Source organism: Giraffa tippelskirchi, chromosome X (assembly GCF_054371585.1).
Source record: "Giraffa tippelskirchi isolate mGirTip1 chromosome X, T2T-mGirTip1v1.2.pri, whole genome shotgun sequence".
In the NCBI taxonomy this organism is placed as follows: Eukaryota; Metazoa; Chordata; class Mammalia; order Artiodactyla; family Giraffidae; genus Giraffa; species Giraffa tippelskirchi.
In genome coordinates, this window is record NC_137289.1 from 87,245,635 (window position 1) to 87,272,617 (window position 26,983).

Below are 26,983 nucleotides of genomic sequence, written 5' to 3' on the forward strand. Positions count from 1 at the left end.
CCTCACACTCAGAACCCTTGTGGATGGGTGTTGAAGTTGGTACAGCTTCTTCCCAACCTCCTGACTAACTGGAAACAATGAAATCTGTCCCATTTACTGTCAGTTATAGCTAGAGCCTTGTTCACTCACTTGAGCATCCCGGGTGAAGCACTCTCCTTCACTGCATCCACAGAATCTCTAGTGTTTTGGGGTCACCGTGGATTGCTGACCTGACAGGCCTAACGCAAGGTGGAGTAAGGTAGGGCAAGCACTTGATGAGCAATCAGGAGACCTGTCTCTCGCCTAACCTGCTGAAAAGCACTTCCCCTTTCTGAACCTCTTGTTTCTCCATCTGGGAAAAGAGGAAGGTGACCTAGAACAGTGGCTCTCAACCTGGGTTCCAAGAACTTCCTGAAATTGTGTGCAAAGACTTCTTGGGAGGGTGTATGGAGCTTTCAATAGATTCTCAAAGGAGTCCTATTATGGGCTGAGTTGTGTTGCCCCTAAATTCCTATCTTCAAACCTTAATGCTCAAAGTGAATGAATTTGGAGATGGAGCCTTTAGAGAGGTAATTAGGGTTGATTGAGGGAGCTGGTAAAGAATCTGCCTGCAATACAGGTTTGATTCCTGTGTTGGGAAGTACCCCTGGAGAAGGGATACGCTACCCACTCTAGTATTCTTGGGCTTCTCTGGTGGCTAGATGGTAACGAATCCACCTGCAGTGTGGCACACCTGAGTTCCATCCCTGTGTTGGGAAGTTCCCCTGGAGGAGGGCATGGCAACCCACCCCAGTATTCTTGCCTGGAAAATTCCCATGGACAGAGGAGCCTGGTGTGCCACAGTTCATGGGGTCACCAAGAGTCTGACACGACTGAGTGACCAAGCACAACACACACAGAGGTTATAAGAGTGGGGCCCTAATCCCATAGGATCTGATATCCTTAAAAGAGGAGGAGTTACCAGGTCTCTCGCACTCTCTCTCTCTGTCTCCATCCACACACAGAGGAAATGTCATGTGAGGAAACAGAGAGAAGGTGGCCAACTGCAATACAAGAGGAGTGCCTACACCAGGAATTGAACTTGCTGGCACCTTGATCTTGGACTTCTAGTATCCCGGACTATGAGAAACTAAATGTCTTTTGTTTAAGCCATCCGGCCTGTGGTATTTGGTTTTGGCAACTCGAACAGACTAACGCAGGGCCCATAACCAAAAAAAAAAGGTTCAGAGCCATTGGACCCACTGGTTGCCAGAAACCCATCCTGGACATTCATGTTTCAATACAACGATTTTAGGCACTTGCAGATTTCTTGAGTTCTTGCTTCGAACAGTGCAGGATATCATTTATTGCAACATACTTCCTCTGCTAATAGTTGCGTAACACAGATTTGTATCTATATAAACCCAAAGGCCAGAGTTTAAATCCTGATTCCACCATCTACTAGATGTTTGACTTTGCACAAGTTATCGCATGTTTGTGCCTCGAATATAAAGTAGGGATAACATTAGTGTCTCCCTCACATGGCTGTTGTGAGAATTAAATGACATACTGCATGTAGAGGGCCTAGCACATAATCAAGTTTCAACAGATATTAGTAGCTTTTGTGATGAAAACGTAAGTAGCAGTCAGGGTTTTTTGCCCTTATAAACAACACTGTTGTGAGCAAACCTCTTTATACACAGAGAATTGTTTTTAAGTCCTTAGCTGGATTAACTAAGAGGAAAAGACTAAAGTAACTGAAATCATAAATAAAAGAGGGGATATTACAACCAACGTGACAATAATAAACAGGATTTTACAAGAATATCATGACCAATTGTGGCAATAAATTGGACAACCTAGAAGAAATGGATAAATTCCTAGGAACACACAATCTACCAGAACTGAATCAAGGAGAAACAGAAAACACAATAGACCAATAATGAGATTGAATCGGTAATGACAACCCCCCAACACACACACACACAAAATCAGGATCTGATATCTTCACTGGAGAATTCCACCAAACATTTAAAGAATTAATGCCAATCTTTCTCAAATGCTTCCAAAAAATCGAAGAAGAGGGAACACTTCCAAACTCATTTTATGAGGCCAGCGTTATCCTCATATCTAAGGCACCAAAAGAAAAGAATACTAGAGGCCACATTCCCGGACGAATGCAGATGCAAAAATCCTCGACAAAATACTAGCAAAGCAATTCAACAGCACATTAGAAGGACTATGTGCCACGGTCAAAAGGGATTTATCCCTTGGTGCAAGGATAGCTTAACATACAAAAATCAATCAATGCAATAAAACACATTAACTAAATGAAGGACAAAAATCACACGATCTTCTCTATAGATGCACAAAAAATTCAACACTCCTTCATGAGAAAACACAGTCAAAGAACTAGGAGTTGAAAGAAATTACCTCGACATAATAAAGGCCACAACTAACATCATACTCAGTGGTGAAAGTCTGAAATCGCTTCTTCTAAGGTAAGGAACAAGGCAAGGAAGCCCGCTCTCACCATTATGTTAGTATTCAACAACTGGAAGTCATAGCCAGAGCTGTTAGGAAAGCAAAAGAAATAAAAGGCATCCAAGTCAGAAAGAAGTAAAATTATCTCTGTTGAAGATAGCATGCTTTTTTACATGCAAAACTCAAAAGATAACACACACCCATACACACACACATGCACACAACTGGTAGAACTAATAAACAAATTCAAAAATGTTGTAGGACACAAAATCCAAAACGAAAATTCAGTTGCATTACTATACACTAACAAAGAACAATTTGAAAAGGAAATTAAGAAAACAATTCCATTGACATTAGCAGCAAAAAAAGAATAAAATACTGAGGAATAAACTCAAGCAAGGAGTCAAAAGACGTGTACACAGCAAACTACAAAACATTGCTGAAAGAAACTAAAAAAGACACAAATAAATGGAAAGGCATCTGTCTGCACAGACCGGATTATAAATATTGTTAGGAAGTCCATACTATCTGAGGTGGTTAATTTTATGTGTCAGCTTGACTGGTCCACAGAGTGCGTAGGTATTAATCAAACATTATTCTGGGTGTTTCTGTAGGGTGCTTTTTCATGAGATTAACATTTAAATCAGTCAACTGGATAAAACAGATTTCCTCCTGATAATGTGGGTGGGCTTTACCTAATCAGTTGATAGTCTGAATAAAACGAAAAGGCAACCTTTCCTCATGTAAGAGAATTCCTCCTGCGTGAAAGCCTTTGGACCTGGGACACCAGCTTCTTTTCCTGCCTTTGGACTCAAACTGAAATATCAGCTCTACTGGTTTGGTTCTTAGGCCTTCTAACCTGGGCTAGAGCTAGACCACTGGCTCTTCTGGGTCTCCAGCTAGCCAACTCACCCTCTAGATCTTGGGACTTACCAGCCTCTACAGTCAAATGAGTCAATTCTTTTACACACACACACACACACACACACACACACACACACACTCCACTGAATCTGTTCTTGTAACACACTACCCAGAGTGATCTACAGATCCAATGCAAACCCTATCAAAATCCCAATAGCATGTTTTACAGAAATAGAAAAACTCGTCCTAAAATTTAAATAGAATCTAAAAAGAGATCCTAAATAGGGAAAACAATTTGGAAAAAGAAAAAGTAGAGAACTCACACTTCCTGATTTCAAAACTTTACAAAGCTACAGTAATGAAAACTGTATGTTAGTGCCATATTAACAAATAGATCGGTGGAGTAAACTAGAGATCTTAGAAATAAACCCTCACTTTTAGAAGGTGAGCCAGGCCGTGGACTTCCTGATAGAGGAAAAAAATGGCTTTCCTCTCTTTTTTTTTTTAAGGTTTAAGATCTTTGGATCAAAGCAAGGACTCTGAAGTCAGATTGCTTGGTTTCAATTCTACCACTGATCCCCATGGGCCAAATGACCTTGGGCCAGTGGCTGAACCTCTCAGTACCTGTTTCCTCACCTGTAAGAGGCTGGTGATCATTAGTACTATAGTCCTAGGAGGGTCACAAGGAAGCATTACTATTTATGTACAGCACTTAGAAGAGTGCCGGGCACAGGGTCCCTGCTCTATAAGTTGCTTTTCATAGATTCAGCCAAATTACCTCCCAAATGGATTTCTTGCACCACCGCCACAGAGGTTTGCTCCTCAACTCACCCACTCTCGGAATGGTTAAGCACTTGGAAGCTTGTCGTCCTAGTGCGGGAAGCCCGATTCGTGGTTTTAGTTTACATCTCCAGGGTCAGCGGTGGTGAGCATCTTTGAAGGGGGGACTGGACAGTGAGACTCTCTCTTCTTTGAATTGCCTCAGAGTGGGGAAAGAGCTGGGGGAGTGAGGTCAACCCCAGACTGTCCCCCAAATCTGCCTGCCAAGAACGTTTGATGGAGCAGTTGAGGCAGAGATGTTACAGAAGAAAACGACAATCCCTTTGTCCTCTGGCCACTTAGGGAGAAGTACGCCGACCACTCATCACTGAGCGCGGGATTCCTCTGCCCATTCTCCCATTGGGTCATAAGACTTGTGGTGGAAGGGAGGCTGGCAAATGCTTTCAGCACGTGCTAGGCGCCCAGCGCCTCCATCCTGACGTGTCATCCTCACCTCCCAGGAGACCAGCGCCCTCAGTACCTTCCTGCCTCCTGCTTCACACACTTTGTACACAGTCAGGGCTCAGGGCTGTGACTGGAACCGGAAAGGGGAGGTGGGACAGGAGGAGGTGGGACGAGAGGCTTGACAGAGGTATACACGCAGCATCACCTTCAGCCACCAACTCGCCATCTGCCGGGATGGCCTTTGGGCTTGGCAGCAAACCACAGGAGGCCCTCGACCCCATTGGTTACACCTCGAGGGGGCGGGCAAAGAAGGCGCGTGCTGGTTGGCAGGAACCGGACCAATGAGGAGGCGCAGCGCTGGCAAGCTGAAAGCTTCGCGAGATTTGCTGCGATCGCCTGCGCGTGCTGCTTTATGGCGCGCTCCAGACGCCGCCCGCCTCGCATGCCCAGACCATTACCGCCGCCGCCCCCTCGACCTGGTTGATAAATCGTCGCCGCCCCAGGTCCGCGGCCACCCAGGTCGCGACATGAGCTCCTCAGATGATGAGGCGGCTGTTAGGGGAGTGGGTTTCAGCTCAGAGTGCGGGGAGCACACAAGCGGCCTTGAGGTCCGCTCCACAGCTCTGCAGGGACCCAGCCCCGGCCCTGAGCCGGGGGCAGCGCGAAACGGCGAGGGTGAGGGTGGGGATGGCTTCCTAGATCCTGAGTGCTTTGAGTCAGAGCGGGAGGTAACGGAAGCGGGAGGGCAGGTGCTGTGTGGCCGCGAAGGCCGGCCTGGTTCCCCGGCCAACGACCAGGGGGACGTCCTGCAGCTGGCTGACGAGTCAGTGGCGGCCATCCTGCAGCAGCTGGCCAACCTGGACTTGCTGGGCATCCGCAGATGCCTGTCTCCGGAGAGCTACGTGGTCGGCGAAGGGTCTCCCTTGTGGGCCCTCGAGGAGCGACCCGGCAGTCGAGGCATGGCCGCCCAGAGGGTTGGGGAAGAGGCACAGGCTGAGGCCAGCCCTCTCGAGGTTGGCAGGCTCAAGGCGGGCCAGGCTGGGGGAAACCCTAAGAGAGGCAGTAAGAGTAGGTTGAAGGTGGCTGTGGATCGCCAGCGGCCCCCCTCAGAAAGCCCAGCCGGGCTGCTGTCCGACTCCGAGTCCTCTGGTGAGTTCAGTGAGATAGAGCTGATGAGGGTGAGCATTTATGGCACAGACGGAGGACAGGCCAAGCTCAACAGCCCCAAGGGCCCCGGGGACACACCCAAACACTCAAAAGTCCAAGGCAGGGAGAATCTCCTTAACGTGCCAGGCACTTGCCAGTCCTCGGCTCTGCGAGGATTAATCTCGGTTGTGGAAAGGCAGGTCAGGCAGGGCTATGCAGAGCAGGGGGACATCTCTCCCTCTAAGAAATTGCAGAGCATGCTCAAGGAGAAGGGGGGCAGCCTGCCCAGGTACCCGAGAGTAGCAGTAGCATCAGCTACTGCAGCTGCCACTACTGGCAGCCTACCGCGGCCCAGTCCTAGGAGGAAGGGGGTCCAGGAGAAGAAATCCCTCAGGGGCGTCTCCAAACCTGCCCCGGGGAGAACCTTCCCTTCCTGGGAGCAGGGAATCTCGGCCACTCCCCTGGATCCGGTCACCTTCCCCCCAGTCTCCGGCATCCCGCTGCTTGAGAGGTCCAAGAAGTATGCCTTGGTCCCTTCGGGAGCCAAAGAATCCAAGCAAACCGGCGCTCGGAAGAAATCCATGGCTAGGCGGGCACGGGAGTTGGTGGCAACGATGGCGGTGTCCGCAGAAGACAATGACCCAAATAGAGACCCATTCCCAAAGGGCCGAGTGAGTAGGCCAGGCCCCTCCTCGCTCCCCCCTCTTCCCCCTGCCATCCTCCCCAGGACACAGGTCTTCACCCGTGCTCCCTCTGTCCATCCCTCAGGGGTGGTCATTGGGTGGCCCTCGATCACTGGGTCATTAGGATGCCAGATTGGGGTCTTTTACTAGGGACAGACGTTAAGGTAGCACTTTGGGTGTGCTGGGCTGGGTTCTCCACCCTTGGCCTGTTTCCAGCCAGGCTGGGGCTGGAGTGGAAGGGAGAGCTGGTAGCTGAATTGATTTGAGGGGCCCCTTAAAAGCTTCACAGAGCTTCGGTGTTTAGACACATCACTTTCCTGAATCCTACTTCCTAGCTGATCCCCAAACCTTCCTTGCAGGGGCCCCAGGCTTTCTCAGTGCCACACTGTTGTCCCCAGCTCAGCTCTGCCTGCTGGCCTGGGGCTGACTTAGAGGGAATGTGCTGAAGAGATCAGCCTTTCAGTTTGCTTTCCAGTTCCCTGCCTCAGCTCGGTCTTGAATCACACGAGGTCTCACACACACAGACATAGACATATAAATGCACTGGTACGCACAGGTGCACGCACACACACACATCCTTACTCCAGGTCAGTGAGAAATCTTTGTTCTTAGCTGACCACTGACAGGGCACCGGCGTCTTGTCCACGGGTGCGTCAAGGAGAACCCAGCAGCACCAACGTCAACATCAGAGGCGGGCAGGATTCAGGAAACTCAGAGCCCGTGGCCATGAACAAGGGAGAAGTCATGCCCAGAGGGCCTGGCCCCTCAGGTGAGTGTCCTGGGTTTTGATATGGGGGCAGGGAACCAGGGGTGAGGGCAGAAACCTCTGTCTGTCACTCTCTCTTTTCTGGGGCCTCAGCCTTGCTCTCAGGCTGCCTCTTCCATGGGAAACAGGTGTCAGCAGGGCTAGCCCTGGCCCCATCACCTTCTGTGTGGGATTTGTTTGGCAGGGGTGATCGGTGGCAGTGCCCCAACAGCTACTCGGGGCGTAGACCTGCAGGCTAATAGCATTTTCTGTGAAGTGCTGTTCGCCCACATTGCTCTCCCAGGTGCTGGCCGTGGCTGCCGCTCTGGGAGGCTCGAACCCAGAACCACAGTCTTTCGGGACCATGGTGGTAAAATGGCTGCCCCTGAGGAATAGGAGGGGCAGGCCCAGAGAGAAGGTTTGGGCTGCCTGCCGGGCAGAGCCGGGGAGGCTTGATGCTAGCAGAGGGTGGTACTACCTCACCTCACGTTAGACCCTGCTTGGCCCTTTCCACCTCACTGGGAGCCTGGGAAGCTGGATTGTGTGTCCTTTCCCTGTCAGGTGACCACGAACCAACTGACCATCCCCCAAGACCGAAAAGGCGGCAGCAGCCACCTGCAAGGCAGGGCTGTCCTCGGGTAATGCTTCTTCTGGCTCCTGGAAATGCACACCCAAACCCCATGGTGGGATCTGGGTCCAAGTTCAACTGACATGTGTGGGCACCCCCCCCCGCCCCCCACCCCGTCCCCATCCCACACCCCAGGGAGGGAGCCCACCTCCTTTCCTCTGAGGAAAGTCTTTCCCTTGCCAGTCTAGACACCTGGCTTTGGGATGGAGGGCCCGGGGGGAGAGGAGAGGAGGAGGAGAGCGGAGGCGGGTGTATACTAACCATTTCTCTTCCTGCTGTGTCTGCTGGCCTAGTGTCTGGTGCTACAGAGAGAAATAGACGACCTTAAGGAGCAACTTGGTATGAGGAACCAGGGACAGAGAGCAGTGGGTTCTTAGTGCAGAAATGGTGTCGGCCTTTGGGGTGGGTGGGCTGCCGGTGCAGGAGGCCTCGTAGGGACCAGCATTCCTGTGGGGAGGAGAACCTATCACGCCTGACCCTGGAGCAGGCGGTGCATGTTCAGCTGGGCGTGTGGACAAGGAGCAAAGTGCTGTGTGGACTGCGTGCACACTCTGCCAGCCAGGCGAGTCCTAGAGAGCTCCTTCTGATAGGACTTGTAGAGATGCCTTGTTGATCTGGTGTGGCCTCGGAGGTTCTTGTTGGATTGTTTGTGAGACAAATTTTGAATGGTCTCGGCGTGGCCCCGACCTTGAGAGCTGCTGGCACATTTTGTTTCCTTTTAGGAAATGGCTCCACATTTAATTCCGGTAGTGGGGAGTGACGAGGCCCAGAGCTCTTTGCATCAGGGCTGGGGGTATGTGGGTTTCAGGTTGCAGGGCTAGGTGGTTCCCCACGGGGACAGGGGGACAGGCTTCTATGTCCGTCTGTCTAGAGCACCTGTTTATGCCTCTCCCTGTTGCAGCCTCCATGCAGTACCAGGTTGACAAGTTTCGGATCCTTTGAAGTGAGTGTTACACACCCCACACCCCTTCCCACAGTCCTCGCTGTTGAGCAGCGCCGTGAGCTGGCCCTGGCTTGAGGCTCTTCCCTGACTCTGCTGTTTCACAGGTTGAGCCCAGTATCTTCCGGCAAGAGGAGCAGCTGTTACCTCCGGGGCCGGCGAGCTGTGGCCAAGCTTGTTGCCTCCTGTTCTGCCTCCACCAGGGCATCCTCTGCCCCTTGTTTTGCCCCCTGTCTGCCCCAGTTTCACAGCAGTTTTTGATTAAAAGGCTTCTCATATTGTGTTCTGTCCTCTCTCTGGGGGTAGGGGTTGGGGGAATGGGGCAAGGCCTGGTGGGGAGCCACTCCGTATCAGAGCCTGTTCCACAACAGTACCTCTGGCATCCTGTGGGGGGCACTCTGGGTCAGCCTGTGCTACCATCCAGGCCGTCAGGCCAGCGGAGCGCCCCTAGTGTGTGTTCTGTGTGGGCTCTGTCTGGTCACCTTGGCACGTCCCCCCTTTTCCCTGAAGGCCCTCTTCTAGTTCTCTAAACACCCTCCTCTGGGCTTTAGGAGTTTCCATTCATTGCTGCCATTCTGCCTCCCTGTCAGAAGGAAGTCATGACCCCCTTACAGAGCTCCAGTCTTTCACCCTTCCCTCACTGCACTCATTGTCCTGCTTACCCCGACCACTCTGCTTTCCTGTCAGAGCACCCTCGATCTCTCCCCTGGCTTGCCATCGATGACCTTGCCTGCATGTTTACTTAAGCAGGTGGTAACAGGCACAGGTTTGCTCATCTTCCCCCTTCCCCTGCCCTACCCTCTCAGTGGAGTCCCTACCCACCCCACCCCCGGAGCCACCTTGCAAGCAGGAACCTGCGTACTCTCCCCGCTCTCTTCAGCACTCACCCCTGAGACTCAGGCACCAAAACTTTGGCTTCCCCTTCCTTGGGTTCAGTAAAGGGCATGAGGATGAATCTTGGACCCGCTGAACTGGGGAGCAGGATCGAAGCTCAGGGGAACACAGGGGAACACAGGAGAAAAGCTCAGGTTAGTTGCTGAGCTGGTGGTCAGGAGAGGCGTCTGGTGCCAGTCTGGGGCAGAGTGCACCCTGACAGCTAGAGATGGATGGTCCGGTCCTTGGAGCTTTCATATCCTCCCTGCCCTAACCAACTGACCAGCCTACACTCCTGCAGCCTGGATGTCTCTCTGCCCTTGAGTGGAAACGGGCCCATCAGGCTCTATGACAAGTATGGTTGGTAAGTCTGTGTTCTTACAGGGTCTCCATCAAATACCGTTCCACCAGCCCCATGACATAGATTTTCCTGCAAATGATACTTCCCGGAGTGTCCCAGCTCAGTCTCCCAGACTACTTGTTAGGGCACACAAGACTGAGTCTGAAATCCATGTTCAATTCCCATCCCTCCCTCCCGCCCTGAAGTTTGGGGAGGACTTCCTTCTCTCAGCCAAGACCCCAGGGCTGTGCCAGCCTGAGACTCAGAGGGACACATTTGTATTGGAGTGAAATGAGGGTAGGTTCTGCCTGACTCCCTTCCTGAAAGACCACGGTTTTATTTCACAAAAGAGGGTATGATGGTAGGTAGCACATTCAAAGTTGGTGCCTGGGCATCTCTCTGGGTGAATTAAAGTTATCAGGGATAATGCCCCTTGAGGCAGAAAGGTGTGATTCGGGGAGTAATGGAAATAGAGCCTGGTCCAGATTCTGTAAGGCACTGAGTGAGCCGAAGCAAGGGTCGGATCTCCTTTATTCAAGGGGTGTTGTCACGTTCCCAAAACATAGAAGGGGGAGGATGCAGTTCACCAAACCTCAGGACAGGACATCCCAAAATGTTGGAGTCGCTGGAGGAGGCACTGGATCCTACCTTGCGATTCTGTGATGTCTGCCAACTGCTGAGGGTGTGGATGAGTGAAAATGGGAAGGGTGGCTTCGGAGACTACCTGGGACGTGGCTGCCCATCTTAGAAACAGGAGATCCCCCCCCCACCTGGATTACTTGTGGGGAGTTAGGGGTGACTGCACCTGAGCAATGGGGAGCCCTCGGGCCCGCCCTTCCCCCACATTTTGACCTTGACTTCCTTCCGGGGCTCATGGCATGAGGTCAGGTGGACAGAGCACGAGGGTTGGGCCAGTCACAGACCTCAGGGGTCAGCAAAGAACATGCGTGGGACTTACTCCTTCCACTCAGACCCCTCCCTGGAGCAGGAGGGCCTGATCACTTAGTTTACAGCTGATCCGGTGGTTATTGCCTGGTGGTGTAGCACATCTCGCTGTTGTCCGAGTGAGTAGATTTGGCAGAGACCTTCCCGCTGAGGTTTCTGCCCACCGAGACACGTAGGTAAGTTGTGCCTGGGGAGAAGTCAAGCACCAGCATCAGCACCACCCTTGGGCAGAGTGGGGCACGGGACTGTGGTCACCAGGGTGAGGAAGTTGGAGAAGCTCATGGAAGTGGAGGTGCGAGGGCGTGAACACAACCCCTCGCTCACTTTTCACCAGGCTCCCTTCCCTCCTCTGGGCACACAGTTCAGACCAACTACCTCACTATAATGTTGCTGGAAACATATACATCACAGGCCTTGGCTCAGCCCCAAGCCTTCCACTTCCAGCGGGAAATCTGAGGCACAGGTTAAAGAAATACATCTGCGCCCCAGAGGGTAGGAGGAAGGCCGAAGCCCAGCCTCATTCGGTGCACCCCTGTTGCCTTTCCCCCTCATGCCCCTTCTCCAGCCTGGGAGACAGTGACAGCTGCTTTGGAGAGCCCTAGGCCCCATCCTGCCTGTCCAACACCTGGGAAGAGGCTCCCTCCCCATTACACCCCCACCCCACCAGCCCCAGCCCCAGCCCCAGGCCTACCTCTCTCTCTGGACTCTTGAGGGAGATTGGCACAAACAAAGAAGGTAGAGGAGGTGAGTCCTGAAGAGGGAGCCTGGGGTGGTGAGCACAGTAAACTTGCCCAAAGATGTCCAAGTCCTAATCCCTGCAGTTGGCTTGTATTTTCCTTTGCGTGATAACAGTGGGTTATGCTTGCAGATGCAATGAAGGCTGCTACTCAGCTGACTTAATGTGGGGTAAGTTTCACCTGCATTGGCCAGGTTCGGCCGGGCACACTGGGGCTGCCAGATTTTCCACCTTGACTGTCCCTCGGTAACTATCCCAGTCCCTGGAGTGTCCCAGTGTTTGAATGACTGTGGTGTGCTTGATGCCCTTGTGCTCGTGCGATCTTGAAGGCCTGGTAAGTACTGCTCAGATGCAGATGGAGAACAGGCCTGTAGTTTCGAACCCCCCTTTTGTTCCAAGCCAATCACTTCTTCCTCCCTAGTCCTCTTGAGGTATCTGCCAGCCTGACTTTTACCAGGATGATTCACTTTTTGAAAAGGATTTACTATTGCTTTTTATTAAAATAACCCTTCCAAACATAAAAGATTAATTACATTGAATTAAACAGACCATACATATACACGTTGTGGAGCGTGTGAGCCCTCAGTATCACAAATAATCATGAACCAATCAACCCATGTAACTATACTCAGGTGACATAAATGTACATTGCACGTCCAGAAGTCACCGATATGTTCTTTTCTCTGAGGAATCCAAATGGATAAATCTACATACTGCCCGATTCCATTTACTTCACATTCTTGAGGAGGCCAAACTATAGACACAGAAAACAGACTGGGGATTGCCAGGGTCTCGGGCTTGAGATTAGGGGTTAAACTACCAAAGAGAATGAAACAATTTTGTAGCTGATGAAAATGCTTTTTATGTTGATTGTAGTGGTGTTTCCATAATCGAATGTTTGTAGGCACTTAGATTTTTATGTAAATTAATCTCAGTAAACCCATATTATTTAATAAACTGTAGAAAGTACAGTATGAGATCGCAATCAGAGAAGAAAAAGAAACAAAGGGAGTCCAAAATGGAAAAGGAAAATGAAAACTGTCACTGTTTGCATGTGACATGTTACTATACATTGGAAATCCTAAGGATGCCACCTGAAATCTTCCAGAATTCATAAATCAATTCAGTAAAGTTGAAGAGTACAAAATTATTATATAGAAATCTGTTACATTGCTATCCTGTTCATGGGGTCCAATCCCAAAGAAGGGTAATGCCAAAGAACGTTCAAACTACCATACAACTGTGCTCATTTCATATGCTAGTAAGTGAAAGTGAAAGTGTTAGTTGCTCAGTCGTGTGTGAGTCTTGGCGTCCCCATGGACTGTAACCCAACAGGCTCCTCTTTTATGGGTTTCTCCAGGCAAGAATACCTACCTAAATATCCATCGACAGAGGAATGGATAAAGAATATGTGGTACCTATATACAGCGGAATATTACTTAACCATAAAAAGAATGAAATAATGCCACTTGCAGCAACATGGATGGACGTAGTGATTGCCATACTGAGTGAAGAAAGTCAGAAAGAGAAAGACAAATGTCCCTTACACGTGGAACCTAAACAACTGTACAAATGAACTTATTAACAAAACGGAAACAGACTTTGAAAACTTATGATTACCAAAAGGGAAAGGCAGAGGTAGGGAAGGGATAAAGATCCTCATCTGGAACGCCCTAATGAGAGATGTTGAAGATGACATAAACAGATGGAAAGAAAGATCATATTCTTGTGAGGCCAAGCATTTGCAACTAGCCTCTGCTTTCCATTTCCCAAGGAAGGAGGCAAGTGGGCTTGAGTCCAGGTATTTACAATCAACCTCCGGCTTGCCCTTTGAAAGAGAAAGAATAAGAGATACAGGGTAAATAGTCAGGCTTTGTCTCCTGAGGACACTTTAAGATAACAGCTCTGGCAGAGACAGAGGGGCTACTCTCCGTTTGAGTAAAAGAGCAAGAGGTCACGTGTGTCCCATTCTCAGGGCAGGAGAGACACTGCACATGGGCAGAAAGGCTCCTTGGGGGTCAAAAACAAAGGGGCCCCACCCCATAATATGTGATGCAACGTCTCCCCCATAGGTCTCTGGGCTGGCATGCATCTTGGGATAGAGTTGCTCATGCATGTTGGGGAGGGTCCTAGGGCAGGTCAGGTGTGAGAAAAGAAACAGGATAACTGGCCAAACGGAAACAAAGACCCAAAAGGACTGCCCTGTATAAGTGACTTAACTGCCTCTCACTGCACTCCTCCTCATTAGGACAGATGCCCACACCCTGTCTCTCCAAGTGTGTATCATTGCCTTCTCTGTCTTAACTAAACAAGCTGTTTCTCTGTGTGCTCTCCTACTTGTTGTGCTGTGTCTCTAACAATAAACTCTGTACCTCTTTTTACAGATTTTGCCTCCTTGAGAAATGCATTTTTCAAAGGGGCAAACTTAAAGCCACAGCTCACTGCTGCCTCTCTGAGATCACTTGGATTGGAAGAATCAATATTGGCAGAACGACTATACAACCCAGTGCAACCTACCGATGCTGAATCCCTATCAAATTACCGATGGTATTTTTCACAGAACTAGAACAAAAATTCTCAAAGTTTGTATGGAGACACAAAGGACTGTGAATAGCCAGAGCAATCCTGAGAGAGAAAAATGGAGCTGGAGGAATCAGGCTCCTGGGCTTCAGACTATACTACAAAGGTACAGTCATCAAAACAGTATGGTACTGGCACAAAAACAGAAATATTGATCAAAGGAACAGGATAGAAAGCCCAGAAATAAACCCATGCGCCTACGGTCAATTAATCTCTGACAACGGAGGCAAGAATATACAAAGGAGAAAAGACAGTCTCTGCAATAAGTGGTGCTGGGAGAACAGCTGCACAGAAAAGAATGAAATTAGAACATTCTCTAACATCATACACGAAAATAAATTCAAAATGGATTGAAACCTAAATGTAACACAAGACACTATGTAACTCTTAGAGGAAAACATATGCAGAACACTCTTTGACATAAATCACAGCAATATGATTTTGCATCCACCTCCTAGAGTAATGAAAATAAAAACGAAAATAAACAAGTGGGATGCAATTAAACTTAAAAGCTTTTGGACAGCAAAGGTGGCGGGGGGGGTGGGGGGTGGGGCGGGGACTATAAACAAGACGTAAAGACAACCCTCAGAATGGGAGAATATATTTGAAAATGATGTGACAGACAGGGGATTACCTTCCAATATACAAGCACTTCATGAAGCTCATCATACATACATACATACATACGTATATATATATAAAATCTGCCCATTATGTTTTATAAAAAGGGGCAGAAATTGTGTTTCTCCAAGAAGACATACAGATGGCCAAAAAGCACGTGAAAAGATGCTCAACATCATTAATTATCAGATAAATGCAAATCAGAACTACAATGAGGTATCACCTCATACCTATCAGAATGGCCATCATCATAAATGTACAAACGGTAAATGCTGGAGAAAGTGTGGAGAAAAGAGAATCCTCCTTCACTGTTGATGGGAACATAAATTGGTACAACCACTATGGAGAAGAGTATGAAGTTTCCCTAAAAACTGAAAATAGAACTACCGTAAGATCCAGCAATCCCACTCCTGGGCATATATCTGGAGAAAACCATAATTTGAAAAGATGCATGCACTCAAATGTTGATTGCAGCACTCTTTACAACAGCCAAGACACGGTAGCTACCTAAATATCCAACGACGGAGAAATGGATAAGGAATATGTGGTACATATATACAATGGAATATTACTTAACCATACAAAGAATGAAATAATGCCACTTGCCGCAACATGGATGGATGTGGTGATTGTCACACTGAGTGAGGAAAGTCAGAAAGAGAAAGACAAGTGTCCCTTAGGGGTGGAACCTAAAAAACTGTACAAAGGAACTTATTTACCAAACAGAAACAGACTTTGAAAACTTATGATTACCAAAAGGGAAAGGCAGCGGTAGGGGAGGGATAAATTAGAAGTTCGGGATTAACAGATACAGCCTACTATATGTGAAATAGATAATCAACAAGGGCCTTCTCTATAGCACAGGGAACTCTACTCAACATTGTGTAATAATTTTTATGGATAAAGAATCAGAAAAGAAATGGATATATGTAGATGTATAACTGAATCACTCTGCTGTACACCTGAACCTAACACAACATTGTAAATCAACTACACGCCAGTTAAAAATAAACATTAAATTAAAAGAAATATTTTTAAAAGTACATTATGAATAGATATTGACACTACTTACTTTTTCTGAACATGGTTTTCTCCCATAGTCTGATGAGCTGGAATGATATATCACCTCAAATTAAATCAAGTTTGTATTCCTGGGGTGAATCTGTGTGCTGTGCTGTGCTTAGTTGCTCAGTCCTGCCCGGCACTTTGCGACCCCATGGAGGGGGGAGCCCAGCGGCTCTTCTGTCTATGGGGATTCTCCAGGCAAGAATACTGGAGTGGGTTGCCATGCCCTCCTCCCGGGGATCTTCCCCACCCAGGGATCGAACCCAGGTCTCCCGCATTGCAGGTAGGTTCTTTACCATCTGAGCCACCAGGGAAGCCCCGGGATGAACCTACTCATGGCATATGATGTATTTCCCTTTTGCATATCCTGTAGGATTCACCTTGCTAAGATTCCGTTTCTGGTTCTTGCTTTTATGCGCTGAGTGTGTGATTGACCTGTGCGTTTCCTTTCTCAAACTGTCCTTGACAGGATTGAATATCAAGGTTATTTCATTCTCAGGGAAATGAGTTTGGGAGTATCCCACCTTTTCTATTTTTCCTAAGGTTTTGTGTGAAATTGAGAATATTTATGCCTAGGATGTTTGTCAGCATTCAGTGGGGGAAGCCTGGAGGATTTCTGTGAAATTTGCTTTGACTACTGGTATATTTCATTATGGTTACCTGGAGCAACTCAGGTTGGCTATTCTTTCTGGAGTCAGTGTTGGTAAGTTACTTTTTTTTTTCTAAAAATTGGTCATCTTTTCCTAAGTGTTCAAACGGATTGGAATAAAGTGGCCCATGATGTCCTCTTTGCCCCCAAATTTTATTTTCGGAAATATCTCTCTTACATGTAGCTGTTGTTGTTGTTCAAGTCACTAAGTCGTGTCCAACTCTTTGCGACCCCATGGACTGCAACACACCAGGCTGCCCTGTCCTCCACTATCTCCTGGAGTTTGCTCAAACTCGTGTCCATTGAGTCGGTGATGGCATCCAACCATCTCCTCCTGTGTACCCCACCCCCACCCCACCTTATCCTCCTGCCCTCACTCTCTCCCAGCATCAGGGTCTTTTCCACTGAGTCCTAACCACTGGACCCCCAGGGTATTCCTTCTACAGATAGCAGTTGCAAGAAAACAGCACAGAACACCCAAAGATCCTTCACCTGGACTGACCCACTATTAATATTTTGCCACATTTGCCATAGTCTTTGTCTGTCTCTCTCTCTGTTTTGTTGAATCACTGGAGTTCCTTTAAGACGTTGCGGTGTATCTTCTCTCAATATTCCAATATGGATCTCTAAAGAAAAAGATTAGTCTGCCTCGAAATCTTAATGCAATTATCATACTCAGGAAATTTAATTTTGAGACAATACAGTTACCTACTATATGATCCTCACTCAAAATGTCTGATCGTCCCAATATGGTTTTTCTACCTGATTTCTAAAATAAGTTTGCTTCCAAATAAAGGCCACGTGATGCATTTGGTTGTCAAGCGTCTTCAGTGTCCTGTAAACTATAACATTTCCCTAGATTTTTTTGGTCTTGCACGATAGTGACATTTTTAAAGATCCAATCCAGGTGGTTTTTAGAAATCTTCTCCAGTTGAATTTGTCTCATTGCTGCTTCCTGATTCCACTCAGGTTAAATGTTTTGGCAGGAATACCGCAAAGTTGATGTCCTGTCCATCTCCGCGCATGGCATCAGGATATTCTTTAGATTCTTCCAATTCTATTCAGATATATTTGACATACAGCACTGTATAAATTTAAAGTGTACAGCATCATGGTTTGACTTATATACATCATGAAATGAAATGATTATCACAATAAGTTTAGTGAACGCTCATCTTCTCATATAGATACAAAATTAAAGAAAAAGACAATTTTTCTTGTGAGAAGAACTCTTAGGATTTGCTCTCTTAACAACTTTCATATATAACATACGGCAGTGTCGATTGTATTTACCATGTTGTACGTTACATCCCTCGTACTTATTTATCTAATAACCGGAAGTCTGCCCCTTTTGCCCACATTTGTCCAATTCCCCTCCCCCACACCTACCCTTTGGTAAGTGCAAATCTGATCTCTTTTCCTCCGCATCTTTGTTTGTTTCCTTGTTTGTCTGTTTGCAAGCGTAATTGACCTACAACACCATGTTAGTTCCTGGGATACAACATCGTGATTTATTATTTCTATACATTTCAAAATGGTCAGCACTGTAATTCTAGTTATGATATGCCACCATACAAGGGCAGTGCATAGTTATTGACTATATTCCGTACACTGTGCGTGTCTCTTTTTCTATCTGATTATTTTAAGTTGCTGGCCTCTTAAGTTTAAATGCATATTAACTACCCCCCATCTTTACTCCTCTCCTCACGTTTACTGTTTCTGACATCATATTTTCCATCTTTTTCTTCTGTGTATCCCTTAACTAAGGGGCTTCCCAGGTGGCTCAGCGGTAAAGCATTTGCCCGCCAATGCAGGAGACGTGGGTTCGACCCGTGGGTCGGGAAGGTCCCCTGGAGAAAGAAATGGCAACCGAATCCAATATCCTTGCCTGGAGAATCCCATGGACAGGGGAGTCTGGCGGGCTAGGTCCATGGGGCTTCAAAGACTCGAACATGACTTAGCAACTAAACAACAGCAACACTCCCGTACCTACTCATTGCGGATACAGATGCTTTTTACTACTTTAGTCCTTTATCCTTCCCACTAGATTTGTAAGTCATTGATGTACTACCTTTACTGTATATTCGCCTTTATCAGTGAGCTTTCTCCTTTCATCATTTTCATGTTTCTAGTTGTGTCTTTTCTTTTTTGCTTGGAGAAGTCCGTTTGACATTTCCTGTAAAGCTGGTTTGGTGATGCTGAACTCTTTTAGCTTTTGCCTGTCTGTAAAACTTTTGATCTCTCCTTCAGATCGGAGTGACAGTCTTTCCAGTAGTGTCTTCTTGGTTGGAGGTTTTTCTCTTTATCGTTTTAAATATGTCGTGCCACTCCCTTCTGGCCTGCAGAGTTTCTGCCAAAAAGTCCCTTGTGTGTAACTTGTTGCTTTTCCCTTGCTGCTTTTAACATCCCCTCTTTAGCTTTATTTTTTGCCATTCTAACTACAATGTGTCTTGCTGTGGTCTTCTTTCTGTTTAGGGCTCTCTGTGTTCAGTACCTGGATGCTCATTTCTTTTGCCAGGTTAGCAAAGTGTTCAGCTGGTATGTCTTCACATATGCTCTCTGCCCTTTTCTCTCTTTCTTCTCCTGCTGGGACCCCTAGAATTCAAATGTTTCTATGCTTGACCTGGTCCCAGAGGTCTCTGAAACTGTCCTCATCTATGTTTATTCCTTCTTTTTTCCTGTTCAGCTTCAGTGATTTCCACTCTCCTGTCTTCCAGCTTCTTGATCTGTTCCTCCGTATCATCTCACCTACCGTTGAAGTATATTTTTTATTTCACGGATTGTACTCTTCATCTCTGTTTGGTTCTCCTTTAGATGTTTTATTCTTGCTACTTTTTTTAAACTTTTTAAAATTGATCTATTTTTAAATGGAGGATAATTGCTTTAAAATATTATGTTGGCTTCGGACGAACATCAACTTGAATCATCCATAGGTATACATATATCCCCTCCCTCTTGAACCTCCTTCCCAGCTCCCACCCCACCCCACCCATCTAGGTTGCCCCAGAGCACCAGGCTTGAGTCCCCTGCATCATACAGCAAATTCCCAATGGCTATCTGTTTTACATATGGTAAGGTATGTGTTTCAATGCTACTCTCTCTATTCGTCCCACCGGCTCCTTCCCTCACTGTGTTCGCAAGTCTGTTCTCTGTGTCTGCCAATAGGTTCATCAGTACCATCTATCTAGATTCCATATATATGCGTTAATATATGATAATTGTTTCTCACTTTCTGACTTACTTCACTCTGTATACTAGGCTCTAGGTTCATCCACCTCAATAGAACTGACTCAAATGTGTTCCTTTTTATGGCTGAGTAATGTTCCACTGTATATATGTACCACCACTTCTTTATCCATTCATCTGTCCATGGACATCTAAGTGGCTTCCATTTCCTAGCTGTTTCAAATAGTGCTGCAGTGAACATTGGCATACATGGGTCTTTTTGCATTATGGTATCGTCAGGGTACATGCCCAGTAGTGGGATTGTCGGGTCTTATGGTCGTTTTATTCCCAGGTTTTGTTTCAAGGACTCTCCTTACTGTTCTCCAGAGTAGCTATATCATTTACATTGCCACCAACAGTGCCAGAGGGTTTGCTTTTCTCCACATCAGTTCTAGTGTGTGTTGTTTGTAGCTATTCTGATGATGGCCATCCTGACCTGTGTGAGGTGATACCTCGTTATAGTTTTGATTTACGTTTTCTAATAATGAGTGTGGGGAGAAATGGCAATAACCTCAGATACACAGACGACACCACCCTTACGGCAGAGAGTGAAGAGGAACTAAAGAGCCTCTTGATGAAGGTGAAAGAGAAGAGTGAAAAAACTGGCTTAAAACTCAACATTCAAGAAACGAAGATCATGGCATCCGGTCCCATCACTTCACGGCAAATAGATGAGGAAACAACGGAACCAGTGACAGACTTTATTTTCTTGGGCTCCAAAATCACTGTGAACGGTAACCGCAGCCACAAAATTAAAAGACGCTTGCTTCTTGGAAGAAAGGCAATGACAAACCTAGACAGCGTATTAAAAAGCGGAGACGTTACTTTGCCTACAAAAGTCCTTGTACTCAAAGCTATGGTTTTTCCAGCAATCTCGTAGGGATGTGAGAGCTGGACAAGAAAAAAGGCTGAGCGCTGAAGAATTCATGCCTTTGAAGTATAGTGCTGGAGAAGACTCTTGAGAGTCCCTTGGACAGCAAGGAGGTCAAACCAGTCAACCCAAAAGGAAACCAATCCCGCTCATTCATTGGAAGCCCTGATGCTGAAGCTGAAGCTCCAATACTTTGGCCACCTGATGCGAAGAGCCGACTCATTGGAAAAGACGCTGATGCTGGGAAAGACTGAAGGCAGGAGGAGAAGGGGACGACAGAGGATCAGATGTTTGGATGGCATCACTGACGCAGTGGACATGAGTTTGAGCAACCTCTGGGAGATGGTGAAGGACAGGGAAGCCTGGCGTGCTGCAGTCCATGGGTGGCAAAGAGTGGGACAAGACTGAGCTACTAAACAACAACAAATTCTATTGCATATAATCCTGCAAGCCTAAAACATACTTCTCTCCCCACTGTGAATCAATATCAAATGAATAAGCATAGCCTTCAGCTGACATAGGTAGGGCTAGCACCTACATTGCTGGCTATGGGGTCCTAGGTGTCGCAAAGTTCGTCTTGTCCTGCTGGTGAGTGTGGCTGATTCTGGGGGCAGCTGGCTGACATGCCAAGGTATCTTCAGGCTGGTTTGTCCTGCCGTTGACTGGGTTTGGGGTCCAGGGTGTCCTGGGGCTAGCGCCAGCTCACTGGTGGGTGGAGCTCTGTTTCTGTTCCTGGGTCTCTAACTGCAGGGCCCTGGGGGTCTCAGAGCTGGTCTCAGTTCACTCTTCGGTGGGGCCCGTTCCTGATATTGCTGGCTGTGGAATCCTGGATGTCGCACAGGGGGTTTCCACACACTGCAGTGTGGGGCCAGATTCCAGAGCTGCTGGCTGAGAGCTCCAAAGTGTCCCAGACCTGGTGTCTACTTGCTGGTACACTGTGCTGGGGCTCAGTGGCTCTTGGGACTGGTGTGGGCCTGCTGGTAGGTGACCTATTTCCTGGTGTGGCAGGCTGCAGGGCTGGAGTTACTCCGGTTGCTGTTGTCTGCCTGCTGGTGGATGGAGCTGGTTCCTGGGTTCTCTGACTTCAGGGCTCTGGAGGAGTCCAGAGGTTGGTGTTTTGGGCCATTGGTGGATGGGTCTGGGTACAAGGAATACTAGGGCTGGTGCCTACCCACTGATGGGTAAAACTGGTCCTGGGGCTAGTGATGACCTGCTGTGGGCAGGGACTAGGTCCCACGGCCTCTGACTGCAGGACCCTGGAGTCCTGGCTTAGTGCCTTCTCACTGGTATAGGGCCAGTGTGGTGTGTCGGGGCCTCTGATTGACAGGTCCAGCTCCAGGGAGTCTTAAGACAGCAGGCTTGCTTGTGGGTGGGGCTGCGTCTCTGCCTGGCTAGTAGCTTGGCCTCTCCTAGTATTCCTGCCTACAGGCTGATGGGCAGGTCTAAGCACTGGTGCTAGTAAGCTAGAGGGAGGAGTCCAAAATGGCACTTGCTAGCACCAGTGACCACGGGGTAGAAGGAGCTCCGCAAAATGACTGCTTCCAGTGTCTATGTCCCCAGGGTGAGTCCAGTTGCCTCTTGCCTCTCTGGGAGGCTCTCCAAGATAAGTAGCTGGGTCTGACCCAGGCTCCTTTCAAACTATTGCTTCAGCCCTGGGTCCTGGAACGTGTGAGATTTTGTATGCCCCCGTTAAGAGTGGAGTCTATTTCCCACGACCCCTTGGCTCTCCTGAAATTAAGCCCTGCCGGCTTCAAATCCAGAAGTCCTGGGAGATCCTCTTCATGCGAATAAATACAATTTCATCAGCAAAATTATACAGACTACCACTACACAGAATAGGCATGAATCTTACAAACTTAACATTGATTGAAAAACCAGGAAGCAACACAGATATATTTAACAATTCCATTCGTACAGCTGTAAGTAGCTGTCAACACTAACTCATAACATTATATGTGTGTGTGTGTGTGTGTGTGTAGTATAAAATTTTTGAGGAAAACGGAAGAAAGGATGGCACATAAGTAAGAGTGGGCCTATTCTCCTTGAAGAAGGAACGGGGCTAAGATAAGACAGGGAAACTTCAGGAGTGTTGGGGAAAGCCGACACTATCCGCTTCTATGACTTGGGGGTATACACTTGATAATCAATTATTAAACTCCACATATATATTGTGACTTTTTCTCTATCTATGTTACGTTTCAGTATAATTGGAGAAAAATATAATGCTTAGGGAAATAACATCCCAGTATAAGCATATTGTAATTATGTTCTAACCAGAAGTAGAACCAAAGTTACTTTCTTTGTTGATAACATATCTAATTGAGCTTAGTAATCTTATTTCATCTACATTAATAACTATAGTTTTGAGAACTCATACCTTTTTACCTAAAATTAATCAAGTGATGCTTACTTAATTATAATATCAATCTCAATTTTTATATATATTCCATATTTGGGTAGTACATTCTCATTCAGAATTTAATTGTAAACTTGTGCTGAAACTCAAAGAAGTCATGTATTTGGATACAATTTCTCAGAGACGTCTCCCCTCCCTATCCACTTCCTCTCAGAGGTGGAGCACCAAGAACCTGAGAAAAAGAAATGAAGGCCAAAAGTCCAGAGCAATGTGCCTGCGCTATAGTACACCTATCTGACCAGCCGAGGACAGTATTGCTTAAGGCTGTTTGTTGGGAAGGGCCAGATGCCATGCCTTTGGAGTTCCTCCTGTTCTTTGTGATTCGTCTATTAACCCCTGAGACTGAGGAGCTTATTTGTGCCAGTATGGTGGCGGTGGTGATGGTGCTGGTGGTTGGATGGGCTGCATCTCCCTTGCCCGTTTGACACTGCTGTCTTAACACCAACCTTCACCCCTGCTCCCCGCAGCAGCAGCTCTTTTCTTCCTCTTTCTCCTCAGACAGAAACTGAGATCATCGATGTGCTAGACTGGGTGTGCTCCCACCTTCCACTGACACAGAAGCAGTAGGTGGGTGTGCACAACCCTTCAAGCCCTTCCCTTGTTCTTTGTAAGGAGCAAAGTGGAAAGAATTTTCCTTGAATGTCAGCCTCCACCCCGCAGTGAGTGCCCCTACTTTTGTTTCTAGTCTTGTGGCCCAAGTGAAGGCTCCACACTGGTTTGTGGCATCGATAGGGTCGATAGGAAGAATGTCATGTTTTTTAAAAGCTCACTGATTGATGAAATGAAACAGGAGTCATTTTCTGGGGCCACCCCGCTGCCTAAAGAAAACAAAACTTTTCCCATTATAAATACGGATCCATCTTCTAACCTTGTTGTTCAGAATTCCAGCTGTTATAATGCACCTCCCTTTTTAAGGATGGACCCGAAACAGAAATTGAGGAAACATTTCTCTTGAGACTTTACCTTAAATGACTGAGCATGTAAGGGTCTTCTCGTGCTTATTAGGGATTTTTCATCTCTTTAAACTACATGTGCTTTATTGCTAATTCTTTGACACCATCAGAAGACATTTTGGAAAAAAATTGTTTTGCCCATGATTCTAGGACCCAAATGCCTCAACTGAGTTTGCCCGCATGGTTCCTGCCCCAGAATCACAGACGTACAGAATATTAGAGCTAGATAATCTCACGTAGAAATCTAACAGTTCTACTCCTGAGGGGTGTACAAATGGGGAATCTGAGAGTAGAGGGACAGTGCCATGTCAAGGCCAGCAGACAGCTCAACTATACCTCTTCAGTCCCCACTTTGCTGTTTGTTAGGACAGAAGCACCTCCATCGCCTCACACTCAGAACCCTTGTGGATGGGTGTTGAAGTTGGTACAGCTTCTTCCCAACCTCCTGACTAACTGGAAACAATGAAATCTGTCCCATTTACTGTCAGTTATAGCTAGAGCCTTGTTCACTCACTTGAGCATCCCGGGTGAAGCACTCTCCTTCACTGCATCCACAGAATCTCTAGTGTTTTGGGGTCACCGTGGATTGCTGACCTGACAGGCCTAACGCAAGGTGGAGTAAGGTAGGGCAAGCACTTGATGAGCAATCAGGAGACCTGTCTCTCGCCTAACCTGCTGAAAAGCACTTCCCCTTTCTGAACCTCTTGTTTCTCCATCTGGGAAAAGAGGAAGGTGACCTAGAACAGTGGCTCTCAACCTGGGTTCCAAGAACTTCCTGAAATTGTGTGCAAAGACTTCTTGGGAGGGTGTATGGAGCTTTCAATAGATTCTCAAAGGAGTCCTATTATGGGCTGAGTTGTGTTGCCCCTAAATTCCTATCTTCAAACCTTAATGCTCAAAGTGAATGAATTTGGAGATGGAGCCTTTAGAGAGGTAATTAGGGTTGATTGAGGGAGCTGGTAAAGAATCTGCCTGCAATACAGGTTTGATTCCTGTGTTGGGAAGTACCCCTGGAGAAGGGATACGCTACCCACTCTAGTATTCTTGGGCTTCTCTGGTGGCTAGATGGTAACGAATCCACCTGCAGTGTGGCACACCTGAGTTCCATCCCTGTGTTGGGAAGTTCCCCTGGAGGAGGGCATGGCAACCCACCCCAGTATTCTTGCCTGGAAAATTCCCATGGACAGAGGAGCCTGGTGTGCCACAGTTCATGGGGTCACCAAGAGTCTGACACGACTGAGTGACCAAGCACAACACACACAGAGGTTATAAGAGTGGGGCCCTAATCCCATAGGATCTGATATCCTTAAAAGAGGAGGAGTTACCAGGTCTCTCGCACTCTCTCTCTCTGTCTCCATCCACACACAGAGGAAATGTCATGTGAGGAAACAGAGAGAAGGTGGCCAACTGCAATACAAGAGGAGTGCCTACACCAGGAATTGAACTTGCTGGCACCTTGATCTTGGACTTCTAGTATCCCGGACTATGAGAAACTAAATGTCTTTTGTTTAAGCCATCCGGCCTGTGGTATTTGGTTTTGGCAACTCGAACAGACTAACGCAGGGCCCATAACCAAAAAAAAAAGGTTCAGAGCCATTGGACCCACTGGTTGCCAGAAACCCATCATGGACATTCATGTTTCAATACAACGATTTTAGGCACTTGCAGATTTCTTGAGTTCTTGCTTCGAACAGTGCAGGATATCATTTATTGCAACATACTTCCTCTGCTAATAGTTGCGTAACACAGATTTGTATCTATATAAACCCAAAGGCCAGAGTTTAAATCCTGATTCCACCATCTACTAGATGTTTGACTTTGCACAAGTTATCGCATGTTTGTGCCTCGAATATAAAGTAGGGATAACATTAGTGTCTCCCTCACATGGCTGTTGTGAGAATTAAATGACATAATGCATGTAGAGGGCCTAGCACATAATCAAGTTTCAACAGATATTAGTAGCTTTTGTGATGAAAATGTAAGTAGCAGTCAGGGTTTTTTGCCCTTATAAACAACAATGTTGTGAGCAAACCTCTTTATACACAGAGAATTGTTTTTAAGTCCTTAGCTGGATTAACTAAGAGGAAAAGACTAAAGTAACTGAAATCATAAATAAAAGAGGGGATATTACAACCAACGTGACAATAATAAACAGGATTTTACAAGAATATCATGACCAATTGTGGCAATAAATTGGACAACCTAGAAGAAATGGATAAATTCCTAGGAACACACAATCTACCAGAACTGAATCAAGGAGAAACAGAAAACACAATAGACCAATAATGAGATTGAATCGGTAATGACAACCCCCCAACACACACACACACAAAATCAGGATCTGATATCTTCACTGGAGAATTCCACCAAACATTTAAAGAATTAATGCCAATCTTTCTCAAATGCTTCCAAAAAATCGAAGAAGAGGGAACACTTCCAAACTCATTTTATGAGGCCAGCGTTATCCTCATATCTAAGGCACCAAAAGAAAAGAATACTAGAGGCCACATTCCCGGACGAATGCAGATGCAAAAATCCTCGACAAAATACTAGCAAAGCAATTCAACAGCACATTAGAAGGACTATGTGCCACGGTCAAAAGGGATTTATCCCTTGGTGCAAGGATAGCTTAACATACAAAAATCAATCAATGCAATAAAACACATTAACTAAATGAAGGACAAAAATCACACGATCTTCTCTATAGATGCACAAAAAATTCAACACTCCTTCATGAGAAAACACAGTCAAAGAACTAGGAGTTGAAAGAAATTACCTCGACATAATAAAGGCCACAACTAACATCATACTCAGTGGTGAAAGTCTGAAATCGCTTCTTCTAAGGTAAGGAACAAGGCAAGGAAGCCCGCTCTCACCATTATGTTAGTATTCAACAACTGGAAGTCATAGCCAGAGCTGTTAGGAAAGCAAAAGAAATAAAAGGCATCCAAGTCAGAAAGAAGTAAAATTATCTCTGTTGAAGATAGCATGCTTTTTTACATGCAAAACTCAAAAGATAACACACACCCATACACAC

At 46.9% G+C, this 26,983-nt stretch overlaps 1 protein-coding gene across 3 annotated transcripts; it reads left to right on the forward strand.

The window, feature by feature from the left end:
* The first annotated feature begins 4,879 nt into the window (after positions 1-4,879).
* LOC145535932 (uncharacterized protein CXorf49 homolog) lies at positions 4,880-8,953 on the forward strand. 3 transcript variants are annotated; one of them, XM_081564284.1, is made up of 7 exons: positions 4,911-5,679; positions 6,163-6,347; positions 6,972-7,128; positions 7,666-7,742; positions 8,026-8,071; positions 8,634-8,675; positions 8,780-8,953. In XM_081564284.1, the coding sequence occupies exons 1-6, from the start codon at positions 5,058-5,060 to the stop codon at positions 8,672-8,674; spliced, it is 1,128 nt and encodes a 375-aa protein (XP_081420410.1). In that variant the 5' UTR covers positions 4,911-5,057; the 3' UTR covers position 8,675; positions 8,780-8,953. The 3 variants fall into 3 exon arrangements, with proteins under 3 accessions (XP_081420407.1, XP_081420410.1, XP_081420409.1); XM_081564281.1 differs by having other exon boundaries at positions 4,880-6,347; XM_081564283.1 differs by lacking the exons at positions 7,666-7,742; positions 8,026-8,071 and having other exon boundaries at positions 4,915-6,347.
* The last annotated feature ends 18,030 nt before the right edge of the window (positions 8,954-26,983 follow it).